At 34.6% G+C, this 18,766-nt stretch overlaps 1 protein-coding gene across 4 annotated transcripts in view; it reads left to right on the top strand.

Moving 5' to 3' along the window:
- The first annotated feature begins 1,995 nt into the window (after nt 1-1,995).
- The window catches only part of elg1 (enhanced level of genomic instability 1), a 57,230-nt gene continuing 40,459 nt past the window's right edge, over nt 1,996-18,766 (top strand). Inside the window, exons 1-2 of one of the 4 annotated variants that reach the window (XM_069845394.1) lie at nt 1,996-2,197; nt 10,433-12,652. In XM_069845394.1, the coding sequence (XP_069701495.1) occupies nt 10,447-12,652 (2,206 nt within the window). In that variant the 5' untranslated portion in view covers nt 1,996-2,197; nt 10,433-10,446. Of the gene's footprint in view, nt 2,198-2,377; nt 2,489-2,858; nt 2,998-10,432; nt 12,653-18,766 lie in introns of those variants that run through there. The other 3 variants (XM_069845397.1, XM_069845396.1, XM_069845395.1) reach the window with 3 other exon arrangements.

Raw genomic sequence — 18,766 nt, 5'->3', positions numbered from 1 at the left:
TGCTTCTTTTATCATTTATCGTCGCTCCAACGTGTACGTACCCTAACTCGTTGGCCTGTTGCTATGGTAACGACGGTTGAGTTGCCAAAGTTACAGTTCCCACATGGCGAGTGCTTAATAGTTCTCTTTGCGACATTTATTGTACACACAATGTTAGCGTTGATACGTTTCGTCTTTGATTCTCTGTCGATTTTTGTATTGTTTTTTTACCGTCGTGTCAATTGTCAATGTTTTAACGTCAGCCATTAGCTGACAGCGTGGTATACTAAAAGCCAGGTTATGAAACGACGAAACAGGAAGTAATTGGATTGGCGAGAGGAAAGTGCGGGTTAGAGGGGTAGCCTGTGTAGTGATGACACGTTGAGTGTGGGGGATGGAGGGGAGAGCGAGAACGGAGCTTTTCATTGGACCTCGCGTGAAAATGTCGTCTGCTAACGAAAATCTGGCAACGGAATCACGGAGACAGTGTAGCCAATTCATTTGCAGTACCACGTGCATTACGAGTCGCATTTTGTACCAGCGTCATTAGCTCGTGCTTTCTTAAAAACAGTAATTTTAATTACTAATATTGTGGATAGTGTTATCGAGAACTATATACAGAACTTAAACATATCGGTGACAACGCTGAACACGCTTTGAATCTCGCCCCACTATGTGGCAACAGAGCTCAGAAAGAGACCAACAGAACGTTGCTTCCGGTTTAGTCGGTTCATAACGTTGCTTACGGGTTCATTACCTGACTTTTAGTATAGTCCATATTGGCAATATGGCGCTGTAGTTTTAAGCTCGGCTGCTTAACTGTCATGTCCCAAGCACACAGTGTCCAAGCCCAGAGGCTTCTTTAGTTACGAAGAAGGCTCTGCCAAGCCCCAAGGCTTCATAGTTGAAGAGCCTTGTCCAAGCCCTTTTGGTCATATCCCATTAAAAAGAAAAACAGGTATAGCAGAGTGCGTTGTTCTCCTCCACGAATACTTTGATACCTTCAATGTCCCGCGCTCCGTGGCGATAATTATAAAGCTCAGCGGTTATGTAACACTGAACGCAAAGTCTATGTGCCTGTTGTCAAGAGACTTGTGTCAAAGCCCAATGCCATTATTTTAATGTAACACGTTTGCTACTGAAGGCTAGAACTGATTTTTATGACAGGGAGGAGGACTTAAATGCTTGAGACCGGCTGTGATTATCACCTGTGTTTTATGATGGAAATTTAAAATGTGTAACTTGAAATTTCTACTGCAATGTACTGTTTTCTTTTATTTGAATGGTTTTAATTATGAATTATTTTTTAGAATAAATAATTTCGAGGGAAAAATTGTTCCGGAGCCGGGTATCGAACCCGGGACCTTTGGTCAGAAAACCTCAATTTAAGTCACACGGAGTTTGTGTGCACTCGAAGTTGGTTGCTTGACGGTTGTCAGCCCACTTTGAGGTCTGTGGATATAGAGGGAGAAATTGGATCGGTGTCGGTTAGATTTCCCGAGTAGCTCAGTGGTAGAGCGTTGGTAGGTTAAACCAAAGGTCCCGGGTTCGATACCCGCCTCCGGAACAATTTTTCCCTCGAAATTATTCAAATCAACTTTACAGGGAGTTATACCTGAAATCTTGATTTGCATTTTTTAGAATAGTTTTTTTTTTTTTACATTTTCTGTTTGTGAGGGTGCTTTGGGTTTATCTATCTGGTTTCTATAATTCGTAGATATGGTAATGATTATTTTCAATCATATGTTACGTTGCAATGTTAAAGTTTTTAATGAATTTAATTTTTTTAATCTTATGTTTATCAGGTAATTCTTGATGAATAATTCAGTCGTTAATATTATTTTCTTTTATGTATGTTTGAATCTCCTGCTTTTATAACTGGTAGGACTGGTAACGAAAGACGTTTTATAGTTTAACCCTGGTAACACTGCACATTACAAACCCGTAATTGAAGGGATATTATTGTGGTGGAAGATATATTTAGTTCTAAAATATTGCTGAGCCGGAAGTTTAATGTTCGGCGCTTTTGGCGGTAAATTTTCCCCGCCAATAGTTGGTTGTGAAAATATGTATTTGTGATCGTTATGAAGTTGCAATATTTTTTTGATAATATATGTTTTATAGATTATATTTAATATGAAGTGGTATAAATGTAATAATTTACATGTATGAAGTGAGTAAACTTGTGTACGCAGTGGATCTGTTGAAGTATAGGAAGGTGAGTAATTTACATGTGAGGTTAAATTGGTCGACTGGTGTATGTACAGTATATTTATGTACTTGTGTTATGAGTGTATATGTTGTAGATTTTAACTGCTATATATTTCTATATTGGTACCTCTATATTTAATTACGAAGAGCAAAAATGTGCCATTGAAGCGAGTTGAACTTCCCGACGTTGACTACGAATAGGCAGTTGATGTCTAGTGGTACAAGTACTGGACTTAAGTAGGCTATTGATATCTTATCAACAATGCTTTTGAGTTAATTGCTCACGATAATAAAGAAGGTAAATAAATTCTTGGATCTTTTCGAACATTGATTAATAAGTTAGTGATGTATGACGAACTCTTGTGGGTGATTTGGCAGGTTGTTAACCAGAGACGTAATTATTTACTTGAACGCCACCGTGAGTTACCGTATTTGACACGTATTAGTAGCAGCGTGTGATCGTGGGGATAGTGTTGCACTGTGTTTTATCCTCCGCCGACGTCTGTTTCCGTAAATATTGCGAGTTACAGGTTAGGTTAGATAAGAGTATTTGCTCAGTGAGTGACACGATACCGAGAAATGTGACAAGATTTGAATGGGTTCGATGAGGGATAAATAAATGACATTAAGGCTGAGAAATGTGATAAGACTAGAATGAGTTAGGTGAGGGAATAACTAAGTGAAAGAAGACCGAAGACTGTGACAGTGTTAATTATATCTCGCTACTGTAAATAGGCTCTATTATGCTGTAATAGGTGATATATAAGTTCACAACATTTCGCAGATTGGATCTATCATTGTCCTCAGGTAAAAAATCTGGGTGATATCGTACTTCTTGAGTTCGTTACAGATACAGTACTGGTAGTTATCATTTTGCTGATTGAAAGGATTAGACCTGATGATTTTATGCTGCTGTAAGAATTTTGAAGTTTCAAACCATGTTTCTATCATAGTTTCATGAAATATAGTAGAGCCTATCGTTCAACTGTAGAATAAGCCTATGATGTAGAAAAATATAAATTTTAAAACATAGACTCTATCATAGTATCGTAAAATAGAATAGAGTCCTACCGTTCAACTGTAGAATAAGTCTACGATATAGAAAAATATCAATTTTAAATGTTTCTATCATAGTTTCGTAAAATAGAGTAGAGCCCTGCTGTTCAACTGTAGAATAAGCCTACAATATAAAAAAATATCAATTTTAAAAACATAGTATAGTAGTTTCGTAAAATTGAGTAGAATCTTATCTTTCAACTGTAGAATAGGTCTACGATATAGTGCATAGCATACATTTTATATTCTCCTGCTCGCGAATTTAAAGCAGACACAGGCATGCACAGATCAGTTGCACATATGCGAACGGGGGAAGATAAAATGTATGCACTGTAGAAAAATATCAATTTTAAAAATATAGTGTCGTAAAATACAGCAGAACTCAACTCTAGACCTACTGCTCAGCTGTAGAAAAGAGCTGGACAAAATGGCCAAAAATTTAGGAGCGAGCAACATTTTTTTATTGCCAAGCAGAAAATAATTTTAAGATTGACTTGTTTTCTTCTACAGTGCAATCCAGTGGAATCTCGCCGCATTCAGCAGGTTACCAAATGTAGCCTTCTTCCTATATTTTATTGGTTGCCTTTAATGTGTCTATATCCTTTTGTTGAAAACCAGTGTTCTGCTAATTGTATTGGATCAAAATGTTCAAGTCTTCGACCATTCATGTTAATCATTATTAAATGATTCACACTGTCTGTATTAATGAAGATCTGAATTTATTTTTCAGTAAATTAATAACACTAAATTCCCTTTCATATGATGCTGTTGACGATGGTAAATCTCTATAAGCACTGATTCTATCTTTTTCACAAAAAACATAAAAAAAAAACCCGATTTTTGCCCCAAAAATTAAAACACTTTGAAAAATGAGCTGAAAGCGTTAAAATTTCTAAAAAAGTTTAAGGAAAAAAAATCTGAAAACTCTCAATTTTTGCAAGTAACTTAGAAATACAAAAAAAAAAAAATTCACAAAAACAAAAAAGAAATCTTAATGCTTTTTGCTCATTTTTTCGGAGTGTTTTAATTTATAGGACAAAACGGGGGTTTTTGAAATTTTTTTTGTCGGAAGGATAAGCAGTAGGCCTACTTATAGACATTTATCTAGATTTCCAGTCTGCATTCAAACTTGAGCCACAATTTTCACATACATATTTATCACACAAAACACTGTGATGAAACAAAAACCTACGCAACTCTTCTTCATCCTTACATAACAATATACCGGTAAATTCCGTCGCACGTAAACTGCAAACTCCACACAAACCACCATCACGAGACATAGAAGTACACACTCCTTCATACTGTCCTCCTTCCATCGCCAGAACTAATTTCAATGTGACAGACACAAAAGGAAAAGAACGACTACCGAATTAATGTTACATCATCAAATATCGACTGATACACGTCTAGCTTGCAATAGAATCTTGCGCAGACTTGTTAATAAAAACCTGAACTAAACCTAACCTTTGTATGTGCAAGATATGTAACCACATTACGAAGGAAACTGCTTGATTTAATTTGATCTGGAATGTACTCACGAAAATAAATTCATGTAATGTGATAGGTCAGTGCATGCACCATAGTGAAACTGTTCCTGTCCTCTTATAAGTATAAAAAACAAAATGACTCACCACCACTTCCAATCGACCGATATCTGTAGCAAGTAAATATAATAAATCTAAACTACAATTCTTTTCCGTTCACTTTTTCTAAGTTTTTCTACATTAGAAATAATAATCAGAAACTTTTAAAGCATTAAATTCATAAAAAACCAAAACCTGTAGACTTCTTATAGATAATTACCACAGTGTTGCTCCAACAGTGCTGATGAGTTTGGTTAGCAGAGGAAACTTTCCACTCATGAAGACTACTTCATGAAGGAGGTCAAGACATATTACCATTAAGTGTTCGCGAAGGCTTCCACGGCTGGTGTACATGGTGTGTGGCCATGTTACTATTACTCGGAATTCATACTGTTCATCTATTGTGGGTTTCAAGATTTCTTTCTTTTCTTCACAAAGCAATTTTTCCTTGGAGCGAGTAACCAAGCTTTTGCGTTTTTATCACGTATGTTCGTAAAAAGTTAGGAAATTAATTTTTTATTTGTTATATACTTCATTATTAGTCATGATTATTTTGAGAAGATTTATTTAAATACAGTATTATGATTATCATCATCAACTTCAGGTCTTGAGCCTAGGTACTGATCCATTCCGCTCCCTCTTGGAAAATATGGCATACCATCTCTCCGACATTGGTTTGACCTTCTTTCATTTCTTAGACCTGAAGATCTATAGGCTAACAAAATTCTTTTCTAGGGATGTGATTGTAGGTCATCCTTTGTATATGTTGAAATCAGTTATTTTTATTTGTCTCTATCTTTCTGTTTAAGTTGGTCAACTGTCTGAAGCCAGGTTTTAACCTCATAAGTAACACCAATAGGGCATTACTCGTGAGGCAACTAACAAGTAAATGTTGTGATGGAGGCAGATAAAAAAGTTAAATTTTCTTCTTCCGCCATGTTAATAATGTCAAAAGAAGTCCTTATACAAATTTTGGCCACTCGACCGCAATTATGAGGCCGTCCAGAAAGTGATTTTCCCTGGGGTCGTTTATAGAAAAAAGCACAATTTCATGGAAATATATATTGAAACAGATACAACAATTTTTGCTCTATTTGTCAACATATCTCCTACTGGAATTGAGACATTTGTCATACCATGGGATCAATTTTTGTGTCGTAGAAGTCAGCCGCCTCAGTCCGGAATCAGCGTTTGACTGCGTCTGCACCTCTCTTTGTCGATCCTTTGATATGAGAAGTGTCTCAATTCCGATGGAAAATATGTTGGAAAATAGCTCAACAAGCTGTGTCCGTTCTAATAAATTTGTCCAATGAAATTGTGTTTTTTCTTTCTGTTAACGGCCCCTGGCAAATCAATTTTTTTATGGCCCTTGTAATTGCGGTCGAGTGGCCAAAATTTGTGGAAGAAAAAAAAATTAACTTTATTAAATGCCCCCATCAGAACGTTTGCTTGTAAGCCAGGAGATAATGGGGTTGTGTGGCCAGTTCCTTTCCCCTTCCTTTCCATTCATTGCTAACTAGTAAAATATTACCTTTTCAGACTTAAGATGTTTACAAACAATTGTTCTTACTCTGACACCATCAAGTGAGATGTACTGCCTGATAGTAGATGTACATCTGTGTAAGTTATTATATTTATAGCTCATTACTGATATCATCACATTTTTTTGATCTCTTAAAGAAACTCCAGTTACTGCCCTTAAAACACATTTCAGATGTTTCAATTTTCCTCTTGTTAGATTTTGTTAAAGGCCATGTCACTAATTCATATGTGAGTATTGGAACTGCCACATTGTATTGAATTACTATCATAATGGGATTTTAGCAGTCACAAATTGAACATTTTAGGCGAGATATTAAAGGTTTTTGTTGCTAAGACGACCTGCACTTAGGAATTGTCAATCCGTACTGTGTAAAATACCATGTGGAAAAATGCCAAATTGAATGTTAGTCAGTATGGCGAACATCATTGAGGATCAGTGGTTTAGGTTTGGTTTGTTTACACCTTGCATATTATACGTTTTTTGGTAGGTGTACCACAAACCTGAACAAACCAAACCTAACCTGTCACTGATCCTTGATGATGTCCCCCACATTGACTAATGTTCAGTTTGGCACAGAAGAAAATAATTATCAAATGTAAATTTTAAAAGTATAGTATTGTAAAATCCAGTAGTGCCCTACCACTTAATTGTAGAAGTATTGTAAAATAGAGTATTGCCAAAGCGCTCAACTCTAAAGTAGGCTATAATACGAAAAAAATTACATTCTAAAAACACAATATCATAAAACATAACTCAAGCACTCAACTGTAGAATATCAAAGACCTACGAAAAAATAGATTTTAAGACCATATCATAAAATGGAATAGTCATACCACTCATCTGTAGAATTTGATACAATACAATAACATATACTAGTACATATTAAAATCATAGTATTGTAATATAGAGTCCTACTGCTAAGAAACTCAGATGTAAAATATCATACGAAAATATGTATTTACGAAACCTATGATTAATAGTATCATAAAATACAGGGGAGCCATACCGCAAAATTCAAGAATACATATTAACTTATGTGGGACTCAAAGAGTGCCTATAATTAAAGACCTTTATTTTTTCTTGAAAATAAGTCGAAGATCAGTTCTGTATCTTAAATAGAACTCAAAATATACCAAAATATGTGAAGACTGTAATGCGAATTTAGGCAATTTTTCGGTATTTCAAACATGAATATCGTACTCGAAGACAAAAGTCTACTTTCCCATTAATTGACCCTAAATGTCATACAAGTGCAGCTCTTAAACATGGTGCTAATTTCGGCCCAAGACATTGTAATAAAATTACAAACCATTTTTCATATTTGAAATATTTTAAAATTGAAGATTTTTAAAAAAGAAATTTATAAAATTATTCATGATATATAATATTAACAAATGTGTGTATTTTTTTTACCTTTTATTTCTGTAGATTATAATTCATGTTTTTATTGAATATCACTGGCTTCTGTCTGATTGTCAATTTATATTAAAAATGTTTCTCTCTCTCTCTCTTTTTTTTTTTTCACTCTTGTGTGTTATTTAACGGTTTGAATTAAGTTACTGTATTTAGTAAACTGTCCTTGTAAATTTTATGTTATATTTTTGGCTAAGACCACACCATACATGGCCTGGCTCTTATGGTAGTGGCTAGAAACATTATTGTTTTATAATTTTAATTAGAGAACGCTCTTACAACATTCAAACATAAGAAAACTCCAGGCAATGATTATTTAAATATTGAACTTCTAAAATATGCTCCAAAAGAAGTTAAAGAGAGATTCTTAGATGTAATAAATGTATGTTGGAGAATGTGCATAATTCCGGATGAATGGAAAAAAGGACTTATATGCCCTATATTTAAGAAAGGAAATAGACACGAGTGTACAAGTTACAGAGGAATTTGCTTACTAAGTATAGCTTGCAAGATATATGCTAAGATTATCACTAGACGACTAAATATAATCAACGAGCATATGATAAGAGAAGAACAATGTGGCTTTCGAAAAGGAAGATCATGCTCAGATGCCATATTTACAATAGAACAACTTATCCAGAAGAGAAGAGAGTTCAACTTACCAACTTGCATACTTTTCATCGATTATGAAAAAGCATTCGATAGATTGTCAAGAAATAAACTCTGAGAAATAATGTATGATAAAGGATTCCCAGAACATGTCATCAAAGTTGTACAAAGCTTATATTTTAAATCAAACATAATTATTGACAAAGGAGACCCAATAAGCGACAATATATTAGAAATCAACCAAGGAGTCAGACAGGGCTGCCCGTTATCTCCTGCACTTTTTAGCATATACATTGACGAAGTAATTGTACAATGGCAATCAGTACTAACTACGGATTTTAAAATTAACAATAAAATTTTAAACACTGTTTGCAAATGATCAGACAATTTTTAGTGGCTCTGAAAAGGATTTACAATTAGCAGTTTACAAACTAAATGAAATAGCAAAGAAATTCAATATGACAATCTCTGAAAGCAAATCGAAAGTAATGGCATTCAACGGAAAAGATCATATGAGATGTAAAATCAGCATTAATGACAGCATAATAGAACAGGTGAACAATTTTAATTATTTGGGATGCAACGTATCATACTGCCAGAAAGAAGATATTAATATTAAATTAAATAAATTCTACAGAATGTGCGGCACTATAAAAAGAACACTGAAAAATAAAACACTCAGCATACACAATTAAAATTTTATGAAGTGATGGCGGTACCTACCTTAACATATGCAAGTGAGAACTGGACTCTTAATCGTGCAGACAGAAGAAAAATAGAAACTGCAGAAATGAAGTTCTTGCGTTCAATAGCAGGTGTGACAATATTAGACAGGAAACGAAATGAAGATATTAGAAAAGACTTAAATATTTTTAATTTAACAAATAGAATCGAAAGCATGAGAAATGGCTGGTATGAGCACGTTCGAAGAATGCCTACAGACAGAATTCCCCAACAGTTACTACAATACAAACCAAGAGGACGTAGAAGTGTTGGACGCCCAATCACTAGATGGGAGGACTCATTAAATTTTGCTTGATGTGAAAACAGGTCAAAAGGCCTAATTTCATGACGCAGAAGAAGAAGAAGAAGAATTTTAATTTGTACTCGCTAGCTAGCTAGCTAGCTAGTTAAATAAAATATTTATTAGTTAAATGTATGCACTTAAAAAAATTGGACAGTATTTACAATTAAATTTGTTGGGACTGGGTCCTCGTCTTATACAATGCATTCGTAGCTCGGCCGGACCCGTTATAACATAACCTAAATAATATAAACAAGTGTTAGAAAATTTTTAATTAGGGATGATGAAAGAAACAAGAAAACTTTTAATTAAGGATGATGAAATAAAAATAAACATGAATAATTTTAAAAGGAACAATTGTTGAAAGTACAATTTTCAAATTTTTCAATAGTGGTCCGGCTGAGCTACGAACGCACTGTAGAAAAAGAATTTACCAGATTGAGAACCACTGACCTATGAAGTTCAAACCTGTCTTTGGATAGTTGACTAAACAACAACATTCATTACGCTTTTATTGTAGACCCAACTACCTGTGATGCATTCTAAGTAGTCCCTGACGAGCTAAGATGTCTACACTTCTTGGCACTAGTGACATCTATGAGCTATGAATAATTTCAAGGAAAAAATTGTTCCGGGGCCGGGTATCGATCCCGGGACCTCTGGTTGAATGTACCAGCGCTCTATCAACTGAGCTACCCGGGAACTCCACCCGAAACCGTGTCAACTTTTCCATTTATATCCACACAACTCGCGTGGGCTGACGAAACGCCAGAGACCCACATCGAGTGCACACAGTCTCTGTGTGACTTGGAATTGTGGTTTTCTGTTAACGTACACAGTGACGTGCTTTACAGGGAGCTTTACCTGAAAGACTAGATTGGCATCTATGAGCCATGCTTGTATAGTCAGGATAAATAACATCGAGTTAATGGCCTTGCCATTGCAAAGTCTAATGTAATGTTTAGGATATTAATATTACATTAATCATAATAAAGAATGTTATTTTTACAGATCTTCTGGAAAAAATGAAGGACCTTACACACTACTTTCATTGTCCAGTGAAGGAAAAAGAAGACAGTCAGAAAGAAAATGTAGGTGTTATAAATGACGACGCCGAGGAGGAAGAAATGTACAAAGTTAAGAAGAAACATTCACATGAAAAGAAATTGTCCCTCTCTTCATCAAGTCTAGATATTAAAGAAAGTGATGGTGATGGTCCTTCAGAAACCAAGAAAGCCAAGAAGAAAATTAGGTCAAAAAGAAATAAAATCGACCATGACAAGACCACGTTTGTCAGCAAAAATAATGGAGTCACAAAACGCAAGAGACAAAGAGCAGTCACTCAAGATGAGGAAGACCTGTCTGCTTGTTTACCAAGAAAAGTAATGAAGCAAGTTTCTGACCAAGCAACTTCCTCTCAATCACATGTTGAAAAAGAAAATGTAAAGTTTGAGTTTTCACAGAAGACGAATAGCAGCATTATTGAAAACAAAACACTTGAAAGTGAGAAATCCAAAGTATCAAATAATGCTTCTGTTAGTGATTTTCCTCATGAAAAAGATGACTGTCAGTCTGTGAAGAAAATTTTAAAATCAAACAGCTCAATTGTGTCAAATCATTCTCAGGGTGATGTAGGCAACAGCACTGTTGGTCAACAAAAAAAAGTATCAGTAAAAAAGGCGAAATCTTTGTCATTAAAGAGAACTGGGACTGCTAAAAAAAGTAATTCTGAAATTATTATAACACACACATCACCTGCAGAGGATTCTTCAAAACATTCTCCTGTATTAAGTGATAGAAACAACGCCTTTCACATTCTGATGACATCTAGATCTTGGCGTTCTCCACACAGTACTGAAGAAAGTGAGGAAAGTCCTGACAGAAAGAAAACAAAAACTGTTGTTGCAGAGACACCAGAAAGAATTGCTGAAATTAAAGAAAATAAAAAGAAAAGAAAGAATAAATTGGAAATCATGGTAAAAAAGAGAAAAATGAATAAAAATAACTTGAGCAATACTTTGTCAGATCTGAATGTTGAAAATAAAACCAGTAAGGAAACTAAAAGAATTATTATTCCTGAATCAGATTCTGATGATGATAAGGACGGTGCAAATGACCATAATAAAAATGTTTTAAAAACTGAAGAGGAGAGTAAAAAGGCCAGTAAGCAAAATGATTCAATTGTAGAGGAAACAGAAGTTGAGTCTAAAAAGCAATATAATGAGAAAGAACAATTGAAAAAGGGCAAAGCCTTTAAGAAAGTAGTATCAAGTAAAGTTCATTCTTCAGATAAAACTCCAAAAAAAATTAAAAGGAGAGAAAGAAAATTAAGCAGTAAAGGCAGAAAAATGGTAATAGACGAAACAGATGAGGATTGTTCAGAACCTGAAGAAAGTCCAGTATGTACAAAGAAATTAGTGATAAAACTTGAGAAGCTACGAACATCCCCACGAAAAATACAAAATAACACTAAACAAGATGCTAAAGCTAAGTTAAAATTTCATATGGATAGTGAAGATGAAATTAAACGTAAAGAGAAAAAAGAACATGAAGGAAATAGTGTGCTTACAATCAAGAAAAAACAGTTATCAAAATCTTTCAGATCAGACAGAGACAAAAGTACTACATCTAAACAAGAGGTTCTGCAGGAGAATTTATCTCAGAGTGATAATATAATAATAATTGAAGAAAAGAAAAAGAAGAATCAAATTAAGGTCAAAGAAGAGCCTGGTAAGGAGATGCCAGGTGATAAGATGAAGGCGGAGAAAAGAACTACGAAGATAGATATTGATTTGGAATATGAATTATCGGAGAGTACAAAAGAGTGCCCGCTTTCTCCTAAAAGAACAGAAGAGACAAAGAAGAGAAACAGTATATTCAGTTATTTTAGTAAAGTCACTAAAGAAGAAAGTTTTCTTAAATCTGAAAAAATTCAAGTAAAAGCTCAGGTCCATTCACCACCTGTATCACCTTCAGTGAAAAGGAGAAGCATTTCTAAAGATAAAGAAGGGAGTAGACGACATAGTTTCCGTCAAAGAGTGTCTGATAAGGAAGATCAGATCATAGTGTTAGAGTCTGTTGTTGTAACAGAAGAAAGTAAAAGAATTACAACGCCAAAGAAATGTATAGCTTTAGATGATTTGAAGACTCCACCTTCTGCAAACAGCAGATGGAAGATGCGAGTCAAATTAAGGGAATCATCAGTTGAAGCTGTTTCAGATGGTGAGACAGGTAAGAATTTGGAAAATTAAGATTTGTGATTGAAAAAGAAGCTTTTTTTATAAGTATTTCAGCTTCCCCTGTTATCATATTGTTTCTGTAGTGTAGGCATGTTATCATCACACTAGTTTTAGAAAATATACAAGAATTGTCCAGTGTACCATGGTCCTCAGATGTACAGACTCGGAAACAAAATTTGGGCCACTTGAATTTTCCAAATTCTATTTATAACTGGGCATGCTCAATAAGCTCAGTATGTGCAGTATGTTATAACTGGAATTGGAATATTTTTTGTTTCTGGATCTGTACAACATTTCAGTTTCTTTTATTTTATATAACTTGTCTTTGTTGCTTTGACTATTACAATTATTATCATTTCGTTTTTAATTTAAATGTTATGTTTTATCTTTGAAATATTTAAATCTTTTTATATAAGCTGTGGAATTATTATCTGGGCAAACATTTTGTATGGTAGGTGGGATCAAAGTATGCATATATTACGTAATTCTAGATCAGAAGGGTTTCTTTACAACATTACAGACTGTTAAAAGTTTATATCTCATCGCTGCACTTCCAATATCCGCTAAGTATGTGCATTTAAACAGCTTTTTAGGAGAAAGAGAAAAGCATTAAAAACTTTCAATTTCTTTGATCTTCAAAGCTACTTTCGGTATAATTTCATCATTTTGATGTAACAATTGAAATTATACTGAAAATAGCTTTGTAAATCAAGGGAATTAAAGTGATAGGCTAATTCTTTTTCTTTCTCGTGAAAAATCTCTTTAAATGCAAATAGCAGATTTTGGAGGTGCAGCAACAACATGTTAGATGTAATTTATGATAACTTATGATAATTTTGATGATCATAACACTGAATGTTTTCTTGAACATCAACTCAACTCCAAATGATTTCATTAAATGCATTCAGATGTTCGAAATCCGACTACAAATTAAAATTGTTAACATGTTCTGGGAACACCTATATTCAATTAGGATATAGTAGAGTTACCGAAATCATTTCAATTGAATGTTTGGTTAGGTATTACAAGGACGAGTCTTTATATCAATATTAACACTGCTCTCATATCAACATGTCTTGGTATTATTACTCATTAGTCACCTTGAGTCATGTTCAAGGATCTAGGTGTCAATTTTACCAGTGACAGCTAGATGTAGATTATTGCTTAGGGTGTGGGTGATAGTTGTAAATTCATGTTCCCATCAACTTCTTTACATATTAATGTTATTATTGAACACACAAAGGTCAATCCTCATTCCATACAAGAAGACTTCGCATATCATCGCAATGCCCCAATTATTTTAAGCTAACAGCCTAACATAAATCATCTAATACATGTGGGATGTTTACAAGAATGTACTTACATTATGAAGCATCCATATTAGGTGAAGGACTGCTTCTAAAGGGTTTCCCTTATGATATTCTAGGCCTGAATAAAATTACCAGCAACTGGCTAATGTCTAAGCATTATAGTCTACAGTATTACTGTACATATGTAGCAGGACATGACAACACACAATTTAACACTGCACAGTACAGACACTGTATTCTAATACAGTACAAGGAGCAAATGGTTGGGTTAGGGTTTTTTGGGTTTTGAGTGGTGATGCATACAACCTTCTTAAGTTAATTTATTTTTGCAGATTGTTACTCTTAGTTTCTTTTCTAATACAGCCAACTTTATTTTGCATAAATACAGAATTTGTGAGTTCTTTTCACCTATAAATGTACATATTTATGATTGTGCATATTTGAATGGATATGTTAGAACATTTTTCATATTTGATCTGATTGCCATACTATGTTTTTTTATAGTGAATAGGAATAATAATAATAATAATAATAATAATAATAATAATAATAATAATAATAATAATAATAATTTTTTTAAAAGAAATTAAAAACATTGAAAAATATACGAGGAATATAAAAAAATACGTATATGCTTATAAATTATAATATTAGATGCAGATAAATTATTTGATGATTTTGTAAGAGCATATTTTCACCAATACCAAATTGAAATAAATGATATTATCACCATTTGAAAGAATAATATTCGCAGTTTCATGCTGATCTTAAAGGCAGTTGATGTCTGCCTCACATGTGGCACAACAGATGTCCATGTGGTACTTGCAATCTCGCCAAACTCTGTCAGGCGTATCTTGTGTGATGTTCCCGATGGCAGTGTTGATGTGTATTCACAATTCTGGCAATATTGTTGGAAGTGGAGGAATGTAAAGTACCTTTGACGAAACCCATTGGAAGTAGAGGGACGTAAACGCCCTTGACGAAACCCCACAAGAAGAAATTGCGCACTGAGTTCCGGTGACTGGGGTGACCACATGCAGAAGGTCTGCTGTCGCTGTGTGATCATTTTTAATGATGAAGTGACATTTAATTTATTACGGATAGGTAATTTGGTACAATATTCAGAATGCCTTGCTGGTAAAAGAACTGTCCCAGCTCATCCACGAGTTGTGGCATTGGCCAATTTTCCAGCATGTCCAGGTACATCTGTCTTGTGACACTGTTGTCTGCAAAGAAGAATGGACTGAAAACGCGTCTTCTGGAAATGACACAAAACATGTTCATTTTGGGGTTGTCACTTTCCATCACTGCGTAGAGATTTTGGGATCCCCATTTTTGGATATTGTGTCTATTCACCTTTCCTGATAAATGAAATGTCGCTTCATCACTAATATTGATTATACAGTGGTCGCAGACTTCTTTTGCACATGGTCGTTCTGGCTAAAATCCATTTTTTTCCCCCCACTGATATATGTTTTTTTTTTTTCTCCCAGTGAAGGGAATCTACTGCCCGTGTCTCACGTCCTGAACCGAGAGCTCCCTAGTGCTTAAAACCATGCCTCTTAGGTCTGCTCGGACCGTCACGGCAGCAGCAGCAGCGTGCGGCACGGTAGCATATTACATGTTCTGAAAACACTATCCTATGCTATTGCAGGGATCTTTACTGTTTATAATACTGGATATCCTAATCGTGGTTACCACTATCGCTATTATCTCTGATGGCGATTTCCTAAAATGTATGTACACACTAGGCCACTCTTTGTTCAGTCTGGACAATCGCTGAATTGCAATAGAGCAGCATTTCTCAGAGTATGTTCCGGGGTTCTGTGAGCCCTATATGATTTTAAATTTTATTTTATACTTTTTTTACTTGGTTATTTAACAACATTATATCAACTACTAGGTTATTTTGCATCGATGGGATTGATGATAGCGAAATGGTATTTGGCGAGATGAGGTCAGGGATTCGCCAAAGATTACATGACATTCGCCTTACGGTTGGGGAAAACCTCGGAAAAAAATCCAACCAGGTAATTACCCCAAGCGAGAATCGAATCCGCGCCCGAGCGCAACTCTGGATCGATAGCAAGCGCCTTAGCCGACTGGGCTGCTCTGGTGGGTATTTTATGCTTATTGTTAACGAAAATATGAATAAATAATAACATGAAACCACCGATAATAATAATCCAAGAATATGCGTAATAATAATATTTCAATAATATGCGTAATAACAATATGTTTAATGGACATCTAAAACGGAAAATACCCATAATATGTAGCCTATCACTTTCATCACTGGATTCTCTGCGCATCTGTTCACTAAAACAAACTACCGAAAAGACAAAATGTAGAAGTACAGTAGAAATGAGACTACAACTTTCTGCCATAAAACCTAATTGCAGGCTTAAAAAGCAAATACATTCGTCCCACTGAACAGAATTATTGAGATTCTAGCTTTCACTTGTCTGTTAACTATTAAATACTAATAAAATATTACAAGGATTCCGCAGTTACACTTTAGATTAAAAGGGGTTTTGTGGAGGAAAAAGTTTGACAAACACTGCCATAGAGGAAAGAGTTTACGGATGTGTACACATGAGATTAGGTCGATAATCTCTAGTAGAGACTGTAGTGTACCACTGGTATTAGTGTTTAGTTACAGGAATTGATGAGTAGGACATAATTTGTTGTGTGAGGGGACAGCCTATACATTCGCTTGTCCATGGCTGATCTTGTTCCATAGCTGACGAAAGGAATCCTGAAAAGGCCGATGTGTTGAACATAGGGTAGTAGGCACATGCAGTACCTAGGACCTCCCACTCTCTCCCTCTGCATCTCGCCCCGCAAAGAAACAGCTCAGGAAGTGAGGCACGGGCAGTAATGGTGTCGGAGTCAGTTAAAGGTCAGGAAAAAAATACATTTTGATGTCATGTAACTTTATGAGGAAGGACGTGCAACTCGTAGTTACTTAAAATATGCTTGTTATGATCTCACCTATCGTTTGAAAGGTTTGTTGAGATAATTTTTTTATACTCTGTCTCTGTCCACAATATTTCATTCAAAGGTAATACATTATTTCAAGCTTGTCCAGTTTTTTCCTCCCCAGTCTGCAAATTACAGCATGAATTATATAATACATTTTGTTAATATATGTGTGGCTATGACAAAAATATGCCTAAATATAGTTTATATTAATGTTTGTAACATTTTTGGTATTCATGCTAATTCTTTCCATTTAATGCTCTGTTATATTTCTTTACATGTTACACAAAATAAACAGTTGCAGCCTTTCAGAGGTTTTATTTCATATTACTCAGAACTAACTTAATACTGTAGCTAGAGATTCTTTGGAAACGTGTTATGTATTTTAAAGTATTATATAAATTAAGTAGCAATTGTTCCCATGTACATGATGAAACACTTGAAATGAAGTGCTGATAGATAAGGTTGAGTTCCTGTATAAGTTGAATTCCCTTGTTATGTCGCACAATGCCATTTTTGTACACTTTGATCGCTGATACATGGGATCTATGACTGTTGCAAGGGATGACATAAACTATACAACAACACCTTCCTTGTATGGTTTTAAAACAGCCTTTGATATGGAGTTTCAGGAAAATTTAGAAAGGACAAAGTTTTTCATTGTAGACCTCATGATTTTACCCAGTCATTGCTTTCTAAAATGTATTTGGAATGATGGTCACATTTGTGTGTTTGTTTTTATCAGATGATTTAAACTGAAACTTTATAACATAATATCCGTAATGTTGGCAAAATTCCAGTTATTTATTCTTAAAAGACATATAAATTTAGTTTTTATTTTATAGGCACTTAGTTAGCATGGACAAAACTAAAACACATATCTTCGTATTCTATTAACAGAAATTTCTGATGATTAATTTGTATTGCTGTTATGCTGTATGAGAGGAGCAATGGATATGAAAATAGTTTGATCATGAAAAATTCAAATTTCTTAAATGTTAGTTCAGTTCTATTACATCTCATGTTATAATCTTCGATTACTGTAGGTTTTTAATATAAAATAGATATGGCTAATGGAATTTCTGAAATGTATGTTCACCTCTATTACATCTAATGCTGAAATCTTCAATTACTATAGATTTGTTTGTGTAAAATTGGTATGACGAAGTTAAAATAGAATTTTAGACTTCATTGTTCAATAATCATTTACACTAGGCATAATTTTACATTTAATCTTTGCTGAAATGAATTTTAGAATTTAGAAAGAAATAATATGAATGAAATTTGGGAAAAATATTAGTCGTGTATCTGCCTGTATCTTATCATTAATTCCCTTATTTCGTTTCGTACCACCACTGCCGCTACCAACAGAATTGCCACTGCTACTGTCACTGCTACTGTCATTACCACTACCATTATACCACTGTCACTTCTGTCACTGCCACCAGCCACTGTCACAGTATTTGCTGTTACTACAAACTACCATTGCCATTTCCACCATCATATTTGTTACTACTATCACCAGCTTATCATCACCAGTGCTGTCGCTATTGCCACTGCTATTATCATTGTTATCCAATACAAGCCTGTTGATCCATTACAACTAGAGTGTATTTTGCCACATTTCTATTGGTATTCGTGCTTTTTCTCCTGCTGGTCGATTAAAATTTGTCTTGTCCATGTTTCAGGTATGGGATTTTTATTCAGTGAAATAGTTATGCAGATACGAGAGTCGTTCCGAAAGTAATGTCTCTTATTTATTTTCATGGAAACCACAACAGATACAAAGAACATAATGGTCTAGTAGCAGAGTT

Source organism: Periplaneta americana, chromosome 14, assembly GCF_040183065.1.
Source record: "Periplaneta americana isolate PAMFEO1 chromosome 14, P.americana_PAMFEO1_priV1, whole genome shotgun sequence".
NCBI classification, from domain to species: Eukaryota; Metazoa; Arthropoda; class Insecta; order Blattodea; family Blattidae; genus Periplaneta; species Periplaneta americana.
Note: the sequence above shows the minus strand (reverse complement) of the source record. Positions and strands in the feature narration are given on the sequence as shown.